Source organism: Colius striatus, chromosome 8 (genome assembly GCF_028858725.1).
Source record: "Colius striatus isolate bColStr4 chromosome 8, bColStr4.1.hap1, whole genome shotgun sequence".
In the NCBI taxonomy this organism is placed as follows: domain Eukaryota; kingdom Metazoa; phylum Chordata; class Aves; order Coliiformes; family Coliidae; genus Colius; species Colius striatus.
In genome coordinates, this window is record NC_084766.1 from 34,810,192 (window position 1) to 34,830,959 (window position 20,768).

At 40.7% G+C, this 20,768-nt stretch overlaps 1 protein-coding gene across 3 annotated transcripts; it reads left to right on the forward strand.

Annotated features, from left to right (window-relative positions):
• Positions 1–56: 56 nt before the first annotated feature.
• Positions 57–15,502, forward strand: ACADSB (acyl-CoA dehydrogenase short/branched chain). 3 transcript variants are annotated; one of them, XM_062001691.1, is made up of 11 exons: positions 57–102; positions 1,598–1,757; positions 2,674–2,774; positions 3,523–3,729; positions 4,163–4,333; positions 5,728–5,853; positions 6,250–6,342; positions 8,773–8,862; positions 10,832–10,969; positions 11,606–11,705; positions 12,384–15,502. In XM_062001691.1, the coding sequence occupies exons 1-11, from the start codon at positions 61–63 to the stop codon at positions 12,452–12,454; spliced, it is 1,299 nt and encodes a 432-aa protein (XP_061857675.1). In that variant the 5' UTR covers positions 57–60; the 3' UTR covers positions 12,455–15,502. The 3 variants fall into 3 exon arrangements, with proteins under 3 accessions (XP_061857675.1, XP_061857676.1, XP_061857677.1); XM_062001693.1 differs by having other exon boundaries at positions 66–380; XM_062001692.1 differs by lacking the exons at positions 11,606–11,705; positions 12,384–15,502 and adding an exon at positions 10,562–10,738 and having other exon boundaries at positions 10,832–10,908.
• Positions 15,503–20,768: the final 5,266 nt, after the last annotated feature.

Below are 20,768 nucleotides of genomic sequence, written 5' to 3' on the forward strand. Positions count from 1 at the left end.
GGCCCACTGCGGCCTCGCGAGACTGCGCCGGGGGCGGCGGCGCGGGGGCGGGGCGCCAACATGGCGGCGGCGGCGGGAGGTTGGCTGAGGCGCTGCGCCAAGGTGAAGCGGGCTGCCTGAGGGGAGAAGGAAGGGGTTTGGGGCCTTCTCTGGTACCGAGGCATCCGTTCCCGGACGTGGGGGCATCTCGTCTCGCCTCTGAGCTCACGCTACGGGTTAAGGCTGCCGCGGTGGCCCCCGCGTGTGCGTTATGCGTCTGTTCGGTGCCGTCTGAGGGACAGAGGAGCCGCGTTCGCCGCGGGTCTGCGGGGGCCAAGGAATGGCTGGAGCTGGCGCGATGCAGAGGCTGCTCCACTGGTTCACGTGCGGCTCAGGAGGGGGTGAGGATGGGTTTGGGTTGTCCTCTTTGTCCGCCCTGCCTTCCTCTGTATGGAGATGGGAGTAACTGCTTGCCAAGAGAAAGTTCTTGCAGGTGTTGTGAAATGGTTTGTGGTTGGAATAGCCTGTGGCTGATAGGCCTGGGTATGAGAGTGAGGAGATATTGACGGTCTGGCACCTGGGAGTCCTGCACGTGGGGTGGAACAGCCCCCAGCCCCACGACAGGCTGGGGGAGACCTGCTGGAGAGCAGCTCTGAGAGAGGGACCGGAGAGTGCTGGTGGGCAGCAAATTAAACATGAGCCAGCAATGTGTTGAGAGGATGGGGCCAGTCTTGTTGCTGTAGCATCTAGTGATAGGACTAAGGGATAAGGGGAACAAGCAGGAACACAGGAATTTCCACTGGAACAGGGGGAGAAACTTGTTTGGTGCTGAGGTGAAGGAGCCCTGGCACAGGCTGCCCAGGGAGGGTGTGGAGGCTCTTCGGGAGGTTTTCAAACCCATCTGGACACGTTCCTGTGTCCCCTGATCGAGGGGAACCTGCTTTAGCAGGGGTAGGGCTGGGTGAGCTCCGAAGGTCCTTTCCAACCCCTACCATTCTGTGATCTCATGGCAGCTTGTGAGTATGTTGTGACAATTGAAATAAAGAGAACCAAGCCCATGAATGAGGGCAAGCAAGCTTCCCATGATGGAGCTTCTCTGCTGAGAGGTAGGAGCTGCCTGGAAGCCTGCTAGAACAGATACAGGAATAGAAGCCATCAAGGAAAGCAAAGTGACCTTAGGAAAATATATTGCTTTGGCCTTTTTTCACTTGTATCTTAATGTTGCTGCCAGGCCCACCAGTATTAAAATCTTGTTTTAGATTGTAAAACAAACAGAAGGAAACCAAAAGAACCGATCTTTAAATAGCTGAGGTAGAGGTAAGAATTGAGATAAACAGAAAAATCAATGTTATCAGCAACCCACAAACCAATTCTCAAATGCACGTGTTTAGTAGTGCAGACAGTCTGAGCCTTGTAGCAGTATAAATCATTTCCTTACCTACAGAGAAATAAGGGGAAAAAAAGCAGGAATGCAGTATAAAAGCATTTGAGTAACAAACACACGCTTTAAATAACTATCTCAAAGTCAGTTATATTATATGGTTGTATGACTGCACTGGAACAGGCTGCCCAGATGGGTTGTTCTATTCACTGTGTGTTCTGTATTTGTTTTCAACAGCTGAAAAGAAGTATGCCAACATACTTGGCTCCTTGGAGGGCGTCTCCATGTGTCTTTAGATCCTCCAAATCAGAACTCGTGCCAAATGTAGCCAGTGATGGAGTCATCTGTGCTCCGCTTCAGACATTCACCGAAGAGGAGACAATGCTGAAAAATATGGGTACCTGTTATCTGTGTAGTTAAAATGCAGAAATGTCTAACTAGAAGGGAAATTTTAGCTTACAAATGTCTTTTCATTGTTTAATCTTGAGATTGTTGTGTGAGATTGGGCTTAATTTTAAAACTGCTTTAGTTCACAAGAGAAAAATGTAGTGTTTGTTCTTCTTCCATGTTACCCTAGCAGAATTCCACATACCACTGTGGAATTTACTCTGCATAAACAGTTCAAAATTGTTGCTGTCGTGGAAATGAAGTTGCCTGGCATTGACTTGTGCCCTTTCTGAAGTATTTAGCCCAGCTACAATTCTCTGAAGACCAGCTGGAGTAGTTATTTCAAGTATACCCAGACTGGTGACAAATGTGATGTGAGTGTCTGCAGCACAGCCAGGCCTGCACCAAGAAGTCTCTGTTTCAGAAGGGATCCTCATAGCGAGAAAGGGACCTGCACATCTGGGAGAGAGCTTATAACAGGCTCTGATTAAACAGAAACAGTCTGACAGGATTTTGTCTGCTCACATTAACACACGTTAAAGCCTGAGACCATCTTCCCAAGCTGCAGGCTTCATTTCTAAAGAGATACACTATAATTAACCAAATAAGAGATGTATTTGGAACATTTCCTGTAATTTGTTTGGTCAGTGTTACGTCAGTTGCTGAGATGCTTTTAAAATTTCTGAGTTTATAGGAAGCATTTGGTTTGGTTTAGAGAGTTGTAGCTGGGTTCAGAAAGCGATTGTAATTGAACCTTTTGGCACACGACCTTATTTCACTTGGGCAACTTGTTGTCCTTCTATTAATTTGTCTGGGAGAGTGAGGGAATGTGGCCATAACCTGTCAGAAGTACTGCATTGCTGTTACATTGATCTTCAGGGTAGTGTTAGAATACTCACACACTTTCTTTCTTCTCTTCATTACAGTGACAAAATTTGCTCAGGAACGAGTTGCACCTTTGGTGCAAAAAATGGATGAAAACTCGAAAATGGAAGACTCTGTCATACAGGGACTGTTTGAACAAGGGGTCAGCACACTTTTACTTAATGTTTTATTCACAAAGGGACATTGTTTTATGAAGATTTTTAGATTGAAAGGCTGAGGGATATAATTCAGATGAACTAATGAATCATTAAGAATTTTGGATATCAACAGCAAGACTACTTTGTCTTCTTCTTTACTACATTATCACTCTCCATCTTTTACTGCAATATTCTTTCTGTCCCTCCTTTTCCGATCTTATCTTTGAGTTCCTTGTCTCCTCTCACCCCTTTTTTTTGTAATTAGAAAAGTATAATTGTGTGGAATGCTCAAACTGCCACAACTCTGCTAAGTGTTGCTGCAAAAAGGGTGTCAGGAGTCCTATATTTCCTTATTGGGCAACCATGAGGACTTGGTCTTCATTCCTGGATTCAATTTTAGCCTTTCCTGCTGTCAAACCTAAAGTTTGTCTGTGTTCACAGTGTTGTTTGGTACAATGACAACTCTGAATATTAGACTTATGTTGAAGTTGCAGTTGTTTCAGCAAATGTCATCACATTAGGGTGATGATTGGCCTGCATATGGCACTTCACTTAATTCTTGCATGAGTTGGCTGTCAACTTCTATGAAGAATTGTTAGTTTGTTAAGGGTACTGAAGGACAATAGGTCTTTGGGGAAGGATCTGGAAATACTTACATTCTGTGGTTTTCATTTTAATCTAAGTATCAGCTTGAATTAACAGCTTGTTGACAGGAACCAACAGATTGATCCATTTGCTTCTTTTGCATTTCAGCTGATGAGTATTGAGCTTGGGGAAGAATATGGAGGAACTGGTGCTTCATTTTTTTCAATCATATTGGTGGTAGAAGAACTGGCCAAAGTCGATCCAGCTGTAGCTCTTTTATGTGAACTCCAAAATACACTAACAAATAAACTGTTTACCACATATGGAACAGAAGAACAAAAAAGAACTTACTTGCCCAGAGTTGCCAAAGATACAGTGAGTAAAAGTCTCACTTTACTAAACTTTAACACAGTTTTTAATGGTTAAGTGGTGTGAATGGGCTGTTTTTTCAGTGTCTATATATATGACTGCAGCATTGGAAAGTATCTTTGTGTATGAACTTTGAAACGGTGGGTAGAGGCAAGACTTGTGATGATACAGATATGTCCTGTCATCGGGAGCTGAGAGGTGAAAGTGGAAAGATGTGTATTAGTTTAGATTTAATTTGCTGTGGAGAAGAACTTTAAAGCAGTTGGCTTTGAGAGACATGTAACTATATAGTGTTTCTGTTACCATACCTGAAACTTAGTTACTTTGACCCAGTAGGTTAAACTGTTTGAATTTAAGTATGACTCTCTCCTTTGCAGAATTTGATGTGTGTTGTGCCCCCTGTGTTCAGTAAAAATTCTTTTTCCCCTTCACTGGACAGATAGGCAGTTTCTGTCTTTCGGAGGCTGGATCTGGCAGCGATGCTTTTTCTTTGAAGACTCGGGCTGAAAAGAAAGGAGACTACTATATTATCAATGGCTCCAAGATGTGGATTAGCTTAGCAGAACACGCAGGAGTTTTCTTTGTGATGGCAAATACGGATCCATCCTTAGTAAGTTGCTGAGGAGCAGCTGCATTTCAGTGACAGCTGCTGATCTCTGAAGCTGTGGATTTTATATTAATAATCTAACGTCAAATGTTAATATTCTTTGCACTTTTTCCTGGCTGATGGCAAACCTTTAAAAATTTCCCATCAAAAACTGAGAACTTGTTGAGCAATTTGATAAAATCCTCCCACCAGGGATAATACCAATGTCAGAATGATAATTGCTTAGATGAAGAGCACAGTATGCGCTGGTGTTACTCTGGGTGACAGAAGAATAGGTAGTCAACCCTTCTGACCTAACTGACAAGTTGCTGTTGTTAAAAGGCTAAATAGAGCTACATGCAGTTCAAAACTAACAAGAATACAACAGTAGAGTATGTTTAGTTAAAAACACATAGCTGAATGTGCCTGTTTCCATTTTTGTCACCAATTTGTATACAGGTAGTAGATTCAGAAAAGTCAACTGCAGACTTCAAAATGTGCTGCAGCAACACAGTAGAGAAATCATCAGATACAAAGCTAGCTTGTTGGAACTAAGAAGAGGGGAGTTTTCTTTCATTGTATCAAACAGTTGAACATTGTGTCACTCTGAATTTTTATTCCTTCTTTCACGAACTGGTGGGTGATTTGAGGACTTCACACAGTGAAAATGTGTTTGACAAGCTACTTTCTTCATTTGTTAACTGCTATGCATTGCTGTATAATCTGCAGTTGTTTCTGCATTGATGTAACGTTTTAAAAATACACTGGCTTCTGAAAGTTAGCAATTTACTTTTAAATATTCATGGAGGAGATTAGAAGTGAGTGCTGCTCAATAAATAACAACTGACCAGTGGAGAATCATGTACTGAACTCTGCACTAGCAGCTCCCTCTTGGTAAGATGGGCTGACGCTGAGGTGAGATGGAAACAGCAACATCCTTTATAATGACAGACAGCTCTTCCAGAAGAGCCACAGAACTTTTCATGCCTCTGTGTCACCTTCTTAGCGAGAGGAGGTGCTTTGGATGTTAGGGACAGGCAGAGATGAAAAATGGCCAGCAACACCTCGCACTTCTATTTCATGGGTGTTGTATGTTGTGTGAGACACTGCTGTGGTTCTGGCCGAGGAAAATGCTGAGGGAGCAAGAATGAGTGGTACCAGTCTCCTGTCTTGTTAAGAAAAGTTTGGAGGTTTTTTGATTGTTTTTCTTGTGGAATATTTTAATAGGAAGATATCTCTGGCCTTTGTTAAACAATGATTAGCAGACATGGAGGAAACAGATGACTACACCAGTGTTTTACTTAGTAGTATGATATTAAGCAGGTGTAAAAATTCAGTACTGCAATGAGCTACTTAAACCATCATTTGGTGATATTAGTATAAAAAACAGTTCTTGGTTATTTTTTAATTCCTCCTAGGGATACAGGGGAATCACATGCTTCATAGTAGATCGTGACACAGAGGGACTACATGTAGGGAAGAAGGAGGACAAGCTTGGAATCAGAGCCTCTTCCACCTGCCCAGTAACATTTGAAAATGTTAAGGTATTGTAAGTTGTTTAGCTGTTGAAGCATAATTTGCGTATAACTGGAAACTGATTATGTATAAGTAAAGCATGTTAGCTAAATTCCCTCTGTTTTTTCCCTTAGACATACCGATTGTTTGGCACAGTAACTTTTTTCCTCTCTGTATTCTTTCCCGGGGAATTCTTGAGGGGGCATTTGATTTCTTAAATTTTGATCCATTTTTTTCTTGGTCATCAGTTTATAATCACTTGTACCAGAAAATGTTCTAATCACATATTCTGGGAATCAAATCTCTGCTTTATATTTTATGCCTTGACTGATAAGGCACATTAAATAAAACATATACACTGATTCACTTGTCAGCCGTACTAGCAGTTGCAAAGGAGAAGAGGAATAACTGGTTTTATTCTTTAGGTTCCTGAGGCCAATATCCTGGGACAGGTTGGACAAGGCTATAAGTATGCAATTGGAATGCTAAATACAGGCAGAATAGGAATTGCTGCACAGGTGGGTAATTTTATTTAATACTGAATGCAACCAGTATATAACTGTGAATTTGGGTTGACAAAATGTTTCAAGCTAATAAGAATAAGCTACTTAGAAAGTACTTTATTAAAAACTACCTTGTCACTAGATGTCACTGTTCCTGTATCTAACTTAAACTGAAACAAACTCTAAAGGGTAAAATCCTCCTTCAGTGACAAAAGCAATAGATTTTGAAAACATTATATGGCAATTAGTTTGGTAGTTAACTTATTGCTACTGTAGTATATCAATGCTTTTATCTACCACTATGCAAATTTATTTTACAAATAAAAAGTAGCTTTGGAAAATAGAACACGCTGAACTGTATAATGTTAATGCTTCCAGCTGTGATTGTATACCATTGCCAGATGTGACCGTATGCTAACTGATGTTCTCCTAACAACTTCCTTTTCAAAGTCAACTTGGTGATTTTTTTAATAGCACAAATGTCCTAATTCATTGTTGTGTTTGAAAATTGTAGTTTACATCTTAGGGGAAAATATTTGCTGACCTTGAAGTTATTGGAAAATGTTGTATTTCATTGTAGACTCAGTTTGGATCTCAGATTGCTGCTGATTTCAGTGGAAATCAGGCTCAGTCCTATAAAAATGACTTATGACTTTTTGCTTTTCGTTTACTTTTGAAAGTAATCTTTTCTTTGTTCCCACTTTGTTTTGCATGAGCTGTGCTGTATAGAGTGTAATATGACTGTACTACCAGTCCCCTTTATCTTTTGCCTGACAGATTAGAACTACTAGTCCTCATGAAATTTAGACTCTCCACATGGCAGTATACTAGCCTGTTAAATGGATTGGCTTTTCCATCATTCCTAAAGCTTATCAGTGATTAAACTAGGGCTGTGGGCCCCTTGTTCCCAGAGATATAAATAATATTGGGATTTTGGCAGTAAAACACGTGGTCTGGATTCCACTCTTAATTCCCTCAAGTTATACTTACAACCTAATTAAAAGTTAAGGTCAGGTAGTTGTTATATCTTAGTTACTACTTTCTTGGCACCTTCAAATGACAAGAGATGCACTTGAACGGACAAGAACAGGAGTTCTAAAACCCTGTAGTATTGAATTTAGTTTTGTGGTAGTAATAGTTTTTTAAAAGATAATGAACATCTTATAAAATGTAATTGTGGTTGTGAAAACAGTGTCAGATAGTTTTAGTGCAAAGTAGCTAGATATGTTGTTTCAGGTGCTGATGGTGATATTTGGGGTTCATCTCTATATGAGTTTGTATAAGAAGGCAATAAATCTGATACTACAGCTAGTTACCAACAGGCTATATTGTTTTCATAGAATCATAGAATGGTAGGGGTTGGAAGGGACCTTTAGAGATCATCTAGTCCAACCCCCCTGCAGAAGCAGGTTCACCTAGATCAGGTCACATAGGAACGTGTCCAGGCGGGGCTTGAAGACCTCCAAGGAAGGAGCCTCCACACCCCCTCTGGGCAGCCTGTGCCAGGGCTCCCTCACCTCAACAGTTGGTGGCCCTGTGCTAGACTCTCTCCAGCAATTCTCTGTTCCTCTTGAGCTGAGGAGCCCAGAACTGGACACAGGACTCCAGATGAGGCCTCACCAGGGCAGAGTAGAGGGGGAGCAGAACTTTCCTTGACCTGCTGGCCACACTCTTCTTGATGCATCCCAGGATGCCATTGGCCTTCTTGTCAATCTATTCCAAGGTAGATGAAAGGCAGGGTCCTTTCTTTACTGTCTTGTTTGTAATGGAATACACCTTTCAAAATCTGATGGTTAAAGAAACTAAAACTACTTTACTTTTCAGACTTCATATGATTTTTTTAGGCTAACAAGTCAGACACCAGAGTAGATGGGAGTACCTTCTTTATAAATGTCCCTGTGTAGTTTTCCCACATAATATCTTCCAAGGTAACAATCCTGTTGTGCTGTCTTTGCTGATGAGTGAAGAGAGTGTGTGAAAAGGCAATGGGTCTTCTAAAATTGTTCTGTTGGGATGGGGATTCTTCTCTAGAAAGTGCTGGAACAAATGTTCTCTCTCCTTCCACTGTACTCATTTTCTAACTTCTGACACAAATTGCTAATTCCAAGAGTCTAGTGTCTTCTATAAAATGAGAAATTGTTCTTATTATGAAAATAGTTTTGAATGATCATTCAAATTGTTTTTCCTTCGCTAGTGTAATGCAGATCTATAGATCTTTAGCTTACAGTAATTTTCCCATGTAATTATTAATTTTACCAGAAACATTTAATATTTGTGCAATCACATTTGACCCACAACCTTTGTTCAAAAATTACTGATGGTATTTTCACACATATTTTGCCTTTACTAAGGTTTCTTTTAGGAATGGAACAGAATAGGCTTATTCTTCAATGTCTGGGGTGGTTTTGTGTCCTAACTCACTATGGTATGTCTTATTCCTTACAGATGTTGGGGCTGGCACAGGGGTGTTTTGACCATACAATTCCCTATACAAAGGAGAGAGTCCAGTTTGGGAAGAGTGTATTCGATTTTCAGGTACTTGTTAATGAACACATGGGAAGTTTCCTTCAAGACAAGTAGTATTTGCCACAGTAGATGAAGTCAGTAAATGAGTAGTATGATTTGCATCATTTGTGCTCCACCTTGTGTCTTGACTCTGCTTCTTTAAATTTGAGAAGAACTTTTCTAAAGGATTTCAGGTGAGCTTTCATCTCACATGTGAAATTACATAAATTCAGTGCCTTGGCAAGCACTGTACCAATCATTTAAAACTCCACCTGGAGTCCTATGTTCAGCTCTGGGGCCCCAACATAGGAAGGACGTGGAGCAGTTGGAGTGAGTCCAGAGGAGGCCACAAAGGTGATCCAAGACCTAGAGCATCTCCTATGGAGACAGGCTGAGAGTTTGGGTTGTTCAGCCTTGAGAAGGGTTTAGAGAGACCTTAGAGCAGCTTTTCAGTGACTAAAGGGGGCAAAAAGAAAGCTGGAGAGGGACTTTTTACAAGGGTGTGTGGTGTTAGTACAAGGGGTAGCGGCTTCAAACTGGAAGAGGGGAGATTTAGATTAGATACTCAGATGAATTTCTTCCCCAGGAAGGTGGCGACACCCTGCCACAGGCTGCCCAGAGAGACTGTGGCTGCCCTGTCTCTGGCGGAGTTAAAGGGCAGGTTGGATGGGGCTTGGAGCAACCTGGGCTAGTGGAAGGTGTCCCTACCCATGGCAGGAGGCTGGAACAAGATGAACTTTATGATCCCTTCCAACCCAAACCATTCTACAACTGTAACTCCTTTTCCTTGATAGAATTCACTGCCTTTGAAAATAACACACACGGAACTCCTTTCTCCTCTCATTTTAATATGTTGAATGTCTTCCAGTTTTTATACCCTTTTATTGAGGTGTAGGGGAAGGCCTTTCTCTGGAGACACTAGAAATTAGAAAAAGATGAGGAAAACTGATTGAATTATTAGATTTCCTGTGTTGCACAAAGACATTTAGTTTTTGTGATAATATCTGTATCTTAAAAACGAGAAAGAGTCTTTGTTGCAAAACTGATGTATAGTTTAATAAGGAAGATATGTAATTGTAATTACTGTAGTAATTTTCTCATTAAAAGAAACCTACATCTCAGATGAAGGGAAGGAGCAGTAGTACTAGTCATGATTTATACAAATTTTAGGAAGCACCCAGAGACATCCAGGAAATTATTGGAACTGCTCCTTTTGAATGGGGAATGGAGTTTATAATTGCCAAATCAGTCTGTTATTTTGACCTGCATATAGATTTGTGCAAATTTGAAGGAGCAACGTTCATGTTCTAGTAAGATGTAAGATTTCATTGTGTTCTAGGAGCAAGTTAGACAGCTAAATGTTCATTTTCAGTCACAGTGTTTGAGTCTCCTTAAACAAACACGTTCTGCTGCAGTATTGCCATTTTGAGGTGAGCTCCATCACCTTTTTCCTTCTCTTTGAATCCATTCATCAGTCACATTCTCTAGACTTTTATGCTGCTTCTAACTCTTGTCTCATGGTTATGGGACATGACAAGAAGTGATTGTCACCTTGCTGTTTCTGCACTTCATTTAAGAGGCACTTTTTTGAGTTGTTCTTAGTCAAGCTCACAGCTGTGACCTACCCACATCTCTGTGGTGCTGAGGAGGATGTGAAGATTTGCCTGAAATTTTACCTTGATATTCAGGAGTGCACATAGGTTCATGTTGAACTCTCCTGTCTTGCCAGTCACACAAGAAATTCCCCAGTACTCAGGAAGAAGAGAGATGGAGAAAAATGGAAGTGCAGCTCCTGAAAGGACTTTGGTGGCCCAGAGATGTTTTTCAACGCCGATGTCATAGATGCAGAGATGTGCAGAATTACTAGTCCATCTAGATTTTGTATTACTGTTGTTTTCAAGTGTAGGTATGTTCCTTGATGACAAGAATGGTTCTTGCTGGAAACTACAGTTGAGTGCCAGATGCTGGTTCTATCTGACGTGTGGGGTGCTTATTACAGGGGATGCAACATCAGATAGCTCAGGTGGCCACGCAGCTGGAGGCAGCAAGGCTGCTGACCTACAACGCAGCCCGTCTTGCAGAGACAGGACAGCCCTTCATAAAGGAGGCCAGCATGGCCAAATATTACGCTGCTGAGGTAACTTACAGTTCCTTTATTCAGTAGATTTATTTCACTGCTGTTTAAAAGCTTCTTGTAATTTTTAGTTCATGTTTTGCTGTGAAGTCTGTGAACTTTTTTTTTTATCTTGTTCCTCAGTCTCAGTCCATGGACTGAGACACCCCTAAAGAAAATGATGAAAAACAAGCCACAACATTCAAAATAAATTAGTATTTCCACTCATCTGGAGAGGTTGCATTTTCTCAAGAATTTTCATTTTGTGACTAGAGAAAGGGCATGTTGAGACTTTAGTTGTGACCATTTCAACTCTGTTGGTCACAACTGTAAGTCTTCATGTGGTCTGAAACTGGATTGCTTCTGCCTCTTTGTAATTGCTGTCTTCAATACCACTTCATAGGGCAGCATATGAACCACTGCAAGAACAGCTGGTGAATTCTTGATGTCTTCTGATTCAGAAAAATGGCATATTTATTCTAAAACAACTTGCATAAATAAGATGAAAGCAAAAATGTCAGTCCTTCCTCTTCCCACTTGTTTTAGTAATTGCTTTAATTGCTGGGGTTTTTTACTTTAAGTATCTACAGAGAAAAAAAAATCACTACCACCTGCATGAGGTTGGATTCTGAAATTGCAAATCTGAAACTATTTTCATAGGTTGCAACACTGACAACTAGTAAATGTATTGAATGGATGGGTGGTGTTGGATTCACCAAAAATTATCCAATAGAAAAGTACTATCGTGACTGCAAGATAGGTGAGTGATGCTTTCTTAACAAGTATTTCTTGTAGCATTAGTGGTATTAAAGTTTGGGGATGAATGAGTGGCTTTTTTTAAGGTATTTTTTTTTTCTGTGAGACTGTAATCAGCACTGATTCAAAGGCTCACATATAAGGAGGTGAAATTTCGGATCTCAAGACCTGTGTACATAAGGCTAGTTAAATTGTGCCTTTAAAGACCAATAAAATACAGAGACTCATATTGTGTCCCCAAAGAAAATTCCAGTTTAAAAAAAAAAAAAGGAGAGAAGAAAATACTCTCTTTGGCTTAAAGATCTGAATGTATATGGAGTTTTATTTTCAAGACTTCCTTGTTTAGCAGTGTAATCCTTGGACCTAACAGTTTGACATTCTAACAATATTACCCCTCGACTTTTATTGCTGATAGCGTTGGTAAATATTTAATTTTCGTTATTTAGGAATTGCTTTTCAGGAAAATGTCATTATGCTGTGCCAGCAGAAGAGTATTTTAACTGTTAGAGATAATAAAATATGAACATTTATGTAAATAATAATAGTTTGTAGAACCTGCCCAGTAGAGCTTCGCTTCACAACTGTGTAAGTCCTCATTGAACGGTTAGAACAATGTCTTGGTCCCTCTTCATGTACTCACTGTGGCTTTATAGTGTTCTAACTTGTTTTCTTCTGATTTCAGGTACAATATATGAAGGAACTTCAAATATCCAGCTGAGCACCATTGCAAAAAGCTTAGCACAGCAGTACTAAATCTGTCAGGACTTCTTGACTGAACATTTGTTGTGAATTACGCGTTTTTAATCATGAGAGCGGTAACCAAGAGTACGTCATCACAGGTGAAATCGTAAGGAAAGCCATGAGTTCAGGACAGTGAGTGTGTAATTCATGTAAAATGCTGGGTTCCATGTTCAAATCCAAATTGGGGGTTAAAAGTATAGCTTTCTGCCTAAGAGACTTCTAAGCTAATACACTTGTTGCCTTGGATTATGCAAATGGTGTACCTCCACTTGGAGATTTCAATGTGAAAACAAAAGAAGCCAAATCCTTGGTGTGGAAGGTTCTGTTAAGCCACTTGAGAGAAAGGACTCTACGTGTGCAGCAGAACTGTTGTGTGGCATGTAGCTGCTGTGTGATGCCCTGTATTAGCATGGGGTACAGGATGTGGAAAGAGATGGAAGTGATGGCTTCCTCTCACCTAGGTGGAGCGACGTCTGTAGAGCTGCTGTAATTGGAGTAATTTTTATAGTAGCCCTTGGTGTTCTTAAGTATATCTTGGTAATTAAGCCCTTCTTCTAGCCCCAATTTGTAGTACTGAAAGGTGGATAATATCTACCTCCCTTCTCAGCTGTTAAGGGTTTTAACCTAAGATGCTATTTATAGTTCTTTCATAAGAGCTTGAGTTGAAATCTTTGTGAAATGGGGTTAAAAAAAAAGATAGATATAAGCTAGGTAATAGGAATGCTGTGATGCTACCTCACAGTGGCCTTTCCTTGTTCAGTGCATTTTACAAACCTGAGTCCTCAGAGCCTGCTCGTGAGTTAGGGAGGGACCGGTAATTTGCAGGCTAGAAAACTCACTTATGGAAGTTAGTGGTTCCCTAGAAGTTTTTCTCCTTTTGAGAGAGAGAGGAAGAGACAGTGGGACATTGACAAGTATTTGCTTTTTTTATCCCTCTCTGTTTACTTAAAAATTAGACATTTTATTTACAGCAGAAGCCTCTTCAGTGCTGGAGAACTAATTAAGAATCAAGAGAGGGAAACCTTAATATATGAGAAATCATTACAACTGCTATAATTGGCAATTTGTTTCAAGTGGGTTTGGGAGGGAAGGATTAGTTTTCTGCTTTTGGTTTAGAAGAACCTAATTTTTAAAGCTTGTTAGTCTCTGATGATTCACCTTGAGTGGAGCTTATAATGTTACACGCTGAGGCTCCCAAAGGACTTTCTAGCGAAACTGGGGTAAATGGCACAAGTGTGGTTTTGTGAAGCAAGCAGACAGCACAGTACCTTACACAAAGAAACAAACAAGGAGGGAAAGCACTATTTAGAAGTTTTCTGACTTTCTGAGAGCTTCAAAGGGAAGTAACTACTTTAGTGAATCAGCCCCCCTCCACGTTTTCCCTGTTGATAGGTGAAAAATTAATGTGGTGATTACCAGTATGCCAATAAAAAAGCCCCTCCCATATCAGTTTGATCAACAGCTTTGGGGTTTGAGTAGGAGGAGTAGACTGCATGATTTTTGAAGTTTTCTTCTAGCATTATGATCATCATTATCATCATCATCATTACTAATGAGTTTCAGGCTGTTTGCAAGCTCTCAGCTGAATTGAAATGTCTGGGGAGATTGTTAGACTAGAATTACGACTACAGATGCTGCAACAGTTAACTACAGTTATTCTGCTTAACATATTCCATCTGGGGGTCTAATATGATCATAACCATACTGCAGAATACTTGAGTTAACATTGATTAATGTAATGAGTTGTGCTAATGTGAGGCAGTCCTTAGCTGCAGCAGTTTAGCCTGCTTTGCTAACACGAGTGTCAGAAGACATCAGGCTTTGATTCCAGCTTTTTAATAGTTCTCTTAGTTTGAGATCCTATCTTAGCTTGGCTTCTGCAGTTTTGTGTGAGGCTAGGAAGTGAGCAGCAATACTTTACTGACTTAATGTAGTGCTAAAAGCAAACTCTTTGTGGAAGAAAGTGCAAAGCTCTTTGCAGGACTGTTAAGGGCTGAATATTCAAGGTTATGCAAAAGCTGTGTCAGGCATCCCGTTGAAAAATTAGGGGAAAAAATCAAAATAATATGATTTCCTGCAGTCTGAACTGAGATGCCTTAGTTCAGTAAACAACCTGAACAGCCTCATCAGCCGCTCAGCAGTTCTCAGAAAAGCGAGGTCAAGCCTTTAACTGATGTTACAGCTGCAAATATTTCACGTCTCTCATTTCTATATGGTGTATTCTGTATGTGGTAACTGTTGAAAGAAATGTACGTATTGTATCTGATTTTTTGTCTACAAAATTCTGTGGAGGAATATGCACACAAAGGAATTACAACCACTGAGGTTCTTTCATCATCGTTTCAAAAGGACACGTACCCCTGTGGAGAGCATTGGCCAGCACAAGTTGCTGATTCTGAGCAGAGTTGGCTGGTGTCATCCTCTTCAGTCGGATCCCATTGCTGCACCAAAGGCAGATGTTGGTTTAGTGATGGCCAGGAGCTGTTGAGAGCTGTCCATGTCCCCCATCCTGTGTTCAGTTTGGGACGGGCATTGTGGGTTGTCATTTCCATGCTTGGCACTGTGGGCACAGGACTGCTGGTGGCGGTTTGTTGCACTGACAGGCTGGGAATGTTCTGAGGCTTTCCATGCTTATGACAGGGCTCAAAGTTGCTTCATACCCAATATGTATTTATATTAGTGAGGTTTCCCTTTGTGTGCCTGTGCTGAGCCCAGTCAGTCTTGTCTGTTGCCCTGGGACAGCATCTTCAGTATCAAATGTTGCATCTGGGCTTCCCTGGTTAGAAGAAAAGACCTGTATCAAGAATGTATTAAAAAGTGCCTGAATTTGCTGTTTGACTTGATACAATGCTGATTTGTATATCAGATGATGGTTCTCCAATAATGTGCCATTTATTTTTTTCCCAGATCTTGCAGTTTTTGTACTGGAAGAGCACAGCTGTATCCTCTGTCAGCTTGCTTTAGTTTTATTCTGGTGTGTGATAAGGGTCTGAGGCTGATTTCCACAGACAGGTTTAATCACTACTTGGGAAATACTCAAATACAACATTTTATAAGGTATTTTCTGTGCTGTTGTTCGTTCTTATGTCTTTTCTTTTCCCCATATAAAGATTGTGTTAGAAAAAGCTTGTGTGAAATACAAAGTAATTGTTCATTGGGAACCTTTTGCTATGTAAAGAATCTTCTAATTTCCATGTTATTGCATTTCCATTTGGAAATCTTTTGGTCAGAGACACATTTCAAGTTCTTCCTACCAAGCTGAGCTCGATTTGGAACACGATCTGCTTCGAAAGCAGCTGCCTGCCTTTCCTGAGCTTGCTTATCAGGTGCATGAAAGCTGAAGAAATGCTTTTCCTCAACCCCAGGATGTATTCAGTGTACCAATGTGATAGATCTGCTAAGAGAATTACTTGGAAGCGGTTAACAGCTCCCACAATTACTTCATAAATATTTACCTGTTATGTTATCACCGAGCAAACTGTTGGCGGAGGCGCAAATCAAGTGAGAGCTGAAGGGTGGATGAAGATGTATTGTACTATTCCCAAACAATTTTCACACAGTTTGTCATCTCCTTTTGTACTGAAATACAGTCGTTGCCAAGCGTTTTGTGAGGAGTTGTCTTCTCTGAAATGCAGCTCCACACTCTGGGCCCAGGTGAGTGGACATGGCCTTAGAAGCCTTACTCTTCTGGATTTGGCTGTCAAGTGCTGAGGGATGTGGGTTAGTTTACTGATGGGCTTGGCAATGTGAGGTTAGTTGTTGGACTCAATGATCTGAAATGTCTTTTCTAGCCATAATGATTCTGTGATTCTGTGGTCTGGACTTTCATAGCGTGGTTGATTGTACACACAGGTGAGAGGAAGTGAGAGTTCTTTTTGAGCCCATGCCAGAGGTGGTCCAACATCAGTCCAGAGTTCCAAGCTAGCAAATAGGATTTACAGTCATCATTTCAGTTAAATGTGCCAGTTTTAAGATCAGTTGCTATAATTAACAGAGTCCAGCTTCATAGCATTGTGGGAATTTCTCATTATCCAATACCAGAGACATTATGAAGCTGCTTTGAAGTCTTGGCATTTATTATCCTCTAAAAATATTCTGTTCCTGTGCAATAAATGTCTAATACATTAGGTAACTAGAACTAACCACTCTGTTTCCTAATAGCTTGTTTCATAGATCACGGCATTCAAATGTTGATTCATCCTGGTTTATTAATGTTCAAAAGAACATGAGATGTCCAAGGCAACATTTCTTTTCTGATAGAATCTTTTAAAGTACAAACCAAAAATATATAGTCTCCATAGGCAATAAGAGCACTTTTATATACCCTTCTGTCTTTCAAGATCGTTTGGGTGTACATCTTTCTGAAACTACTTTTTCTGTGTGTCTTAGTAGCATAGAGCTACTAATACTGGAGGAACATGTATATGTAAGAACATGACTTCACTAAAGATCCTAAAGAAAAAGCACTCCTCACCTGACAGAAGACTCTCAGTAGCCAGGTAACCAGCAGTTTCAGAACTAGCTTTATTTAATATACACAGTGAGGACTTCTGTACATACAGAATAGGTTCATTAAATATTTTGCAGTGATCTCTGAAGAAAGAAAAGGTATTACGAGCTGTAACCCCTCTCTTACATTGAAAAGCTGAAATAGCAACAGGAAAACATAGAATACAGCAATAAATCCCCAACTTCCACATTGCTAGTTTCTGTGTTTAGGAGTCTCTTAACCGGGAATTTAGCTTGTGTGAACTGAAATTAGATTCTACTCTCTCTAACCAGCCAGACCCAGAGGCCTTAACAGTCTCTGAAGTGTGACACAAACCATCCTCACCCTCTGTGACAGTTTGAGAAAGGTCTGTGGTACATGGCCAGATAAGGCAGGGCTGGGGTGCTTTGGGGATGCTCAACAGAGAAGTGAAACCACCTTGCAGACATCAGCAGGACTTCAAAAGATTTCTGGTTGATGAGTAATGATGCCTGAAGGGTCATGGTGGGAAAGCTCAGGCCACTGGGAAGAGTTGAAATGGAGCATCACCGCTTGTTTGGTTTAGAGCCAAACACAAGTCAGGAGATAAAGAAATGTCTTAATGTTTTCCATCTCTGAGACGACTTCCTTTCCTAATGTAGAGAGAATGAAGGGAAGAGCAGAGCTGCAGTACAATGAGTTGATGTTGAGTTTGCATCCCCTGCCACTCTGGGTCCCCTAGGTTTGATGGATTTGGTTTTGAAAGGTTTCCATATTGGAGCCTTCAGAAGGACTCTGGTTGGGTTGCCACTTGATAGGACACAAGCAGCTGTGATACCCACATCCAGAGCTGATGCTTTCCTAGTTGAGGGATTGTTTTCCTGCCTTGTCTGACAAACATTCAGACAAGACTTTTAAATTATGACCCACCTGTCAGAGAAGCAGAGGGATTTTTCTGATCCTTTTCATCACATAAAGTTTGCTGTGAATGTCTTGGATATTTTTGGCCTGAATTGTTTTCTAGTACGTGCTGCAAGGTTTTACCATTCACTAATTTGTATCCTAATGATGCAAATTAAATGCAAATTTTTCAATATAACCAGAGCAATCATCCAGTTTTAGTTTGATACAGTGTTGCTGAGTTCTTTCTGCCTTCCTTTAGCTGCTACCCAAAGACATGACAATTACACTTCAGAAAGGCCCCAGATTCTCTGGTGGAAGGGTTGTTTCTTTCTGTAGGGATACAAAAAGTAGAGAGTGTGAAGAGTCCCAGAAGCTGCAAATATTTGTGCTAAAATGTCTTAACTGATAGAAATTTGCTTATGGAGTCACTGCATCATGCACCCAACACCAGCTGAAGAAACAGCTGAGTGGAAAAGCCACCTTTGAAGTGATACTGAGTCCTAGGAACTTTATTGTCCTTCTGTTTTATTTTTGTCTCGGAACAGCTTTGTGTCAACTCTGCTAAACTGACATCAAATCAAGGAATAACTCAGAAACTAAGGTTCTGGAAACGTAGCTAAAATACTGAAAAGCTCTACAGAACCTGTTTTGTTAAGGGAGCTGTTGAAGGATCTAATTGATACAGAGCAAATGTGATTTAGCGCAAAAGCTGATGCTGTCTATTTGAGGACAGAGGATACACTCTGGTCCTGAGATGGAAGGTGTTTACACACCCAATCATTCCTGGAAGAATCAAGGCAAAGCACTTTTTTCAGCTTAGCTACTTTCTGAACTTTGAAAATGTTTTGTGGCTCCCCATGATGTAGTAGAAGATGGTTATATGACACGAAGGCTGTGTTTCTGTTCATAGTCTCTTTTTCCCCCATGTTCAGAGAAAAATCCCTTACATTCCACCTTGTGACTTATACCAAACTCTCCCTCCTTAAATTCCAAATTACTTTGGTCTTCTCAGTGTCTGCCCAATCAAGCTTTAAAAAGAAAATCCTTTTGTCAGTTTAATTGCAGCAATGTCTACGTTTGATCGATATGGCAGGTTGTTTTGATTGTTGCTTGGATGATAAAAGCCAGATTCAGCGAGCTATTGGTCATAAAATACCCGACTGCTGCGCAGGATTCGCAGTTTCCAAGGTCCAAAGTGAGGTGCAGCAATAGGTCTTCCATTTTCTGCTAAAGGTATTTTAGCTCTACTGCAGTTTGACTTCAGTGATTCAATTTGCAGAGATAAACAGTTCTCTGGAGGTAATAGAGCTTGTCATTATTTAATAATTATTTAGAATGTGCCTTGTTACCCTTGTGTAAGAATCTGGGCCACGAGAGAGCTGGGGGTTGTCCTCTCATTCTTCAGGGGGCTGACACAGCACTCAATGATCTGGTGTTTCAAACTACTGGAATTTAATAACCAGCCTTCACTGTACTGCTGCTACTATTTAGAAGTGTCCAAAATCTTTCCTTTTTCTTTTTTGTAACTGTAAAAGCCTTCTGGCACTAAATTACATCTATTTCTTGCCTGAAACGTATCTGCTTCATGCTAACCTCATTACCCAGGAATGATTTCTAGAAGAGGAAGTGAAGAATAATTAAATCATTCCTAACTGAAGGAAATGCTTCGCAGAACTATACAAATTCCAATTTGGCCAAGATGCTGTGGTTTCATGTTCTATTTCTGGGAAGGGCAGAAGGAGAAGTGGTTATTTTGGGAGTTGCAGATAGCCACGTTCCCGCTTCAGTTTCCTCTCTTGCCTCAAGATGCAAGTTCACTGGGACATCTCTGTTCAGGAGGGAGCTACCTGTCCTGCTGTAGGAGCCTGGAAATCAAACATGCCTACTTGCTGCAGGCATCATCTGCTTTGCTTGGCTCTTGCCGAGATCCCCACAGTGGGGTATTTTGCTGCCTGCGGAATTGGGGCTCAGCCCTCAGCCAGAATAGCCACTTCTCTGCAGTGGCTCTGTCCCCACAGGGCAAAGCTACGAGGGGCAGACCTTCTTCTCCTTGTTTCTCAGCCTGTGATGCAGTGCCTAAGGAAAAAAAATAGCAGGATAACATTTTGGAGTGAAAGATTTGTGTGTGTGAGCTCAGCAGGAGTGCCTAGGGGAGCCCGTGGGCTGAACACGGCCCTCCCAGGCCTCCGGGACTCAAGTCTTGTGATTTGCACATTTTCCCATCTGCAAACCTCACCCTTACAGGGCTTAAGGCAAAAAGAGGGGATAAATAACCCAAACAGAACAATGCTACAAATAGCTATTTTTACATGGGAATGTTTGCAAATACATCAGTGATGTGTAAGTAAATTATTAACTGGGAAGAATAGAGTTGTGAGTGCAGGAAGAATGGCTTTTCAGTGCTCCACAACTTTTGTCTTTTGAGGAATCAAATTGCTAAAATGAGTTATGCACCCAAGAAATGGGTTTTAGATTTATCAGCATAGGTCCTGCTTTTCCAGCTTCTCTTTTAAAAGTTCCATGTTCTAATAACAAAGTGTAAATAGCAAACTTCAGTGATTTGCAAAGGGTGCCAGCCTCGCATCTCTTCTAAACTGGTTGATTTATGTGCTGTTTGCTGTTTTTTGAGAACACAAAACAATTAATTTATGTGTGAAAAGAACAGTGAATTAATCCTAGAGAGCCCTGGAGCCTTTAAAGACTTGAATCATATGTTGAGCTCGTTTAAAACTTGCATAAGAAATTAATGTAGAATAAAGCCCTTTAATTTGAAAAGTGCATCTATAGTAGGTGTCCCTAGGATATCTTCTGGATCATTATTCAGAAAGGTTAAGGAGGACTTTATTTTTTTCTTTCTTTTCTGTGGGTTTTTTTTTTACATTCAGTATGTATTTTCCAGTTTGCAGCTCAACATGGTGCATTTCAACTTATAAAGAGACAGAGATTTTAAAAAGA

Bases quoted from the DNA above. Each gene is read 5' to 3' on its own strand.
- ACADSB (XM_062001691.1), top strand. From the start codon at position 61: ATGGCGGCGGCGGCGGGAGGTTGGCTGAGGCGCTGCGCCAAG. The intron at 1,758-2,673 runs GTACCTGTTATC...TCTTCATTACAG, and splicing joins GACAATGCTGAAAAATATGG to TGACAAAATTTGCTCAGGAA. The intron at 2,775-3,522 runs GTCAGCACACTT...TTTGCATTTCAG, and splicing joins AGGGACTGTTTGAACAAGGG to CTGATGAGTATTGAGCTTGG.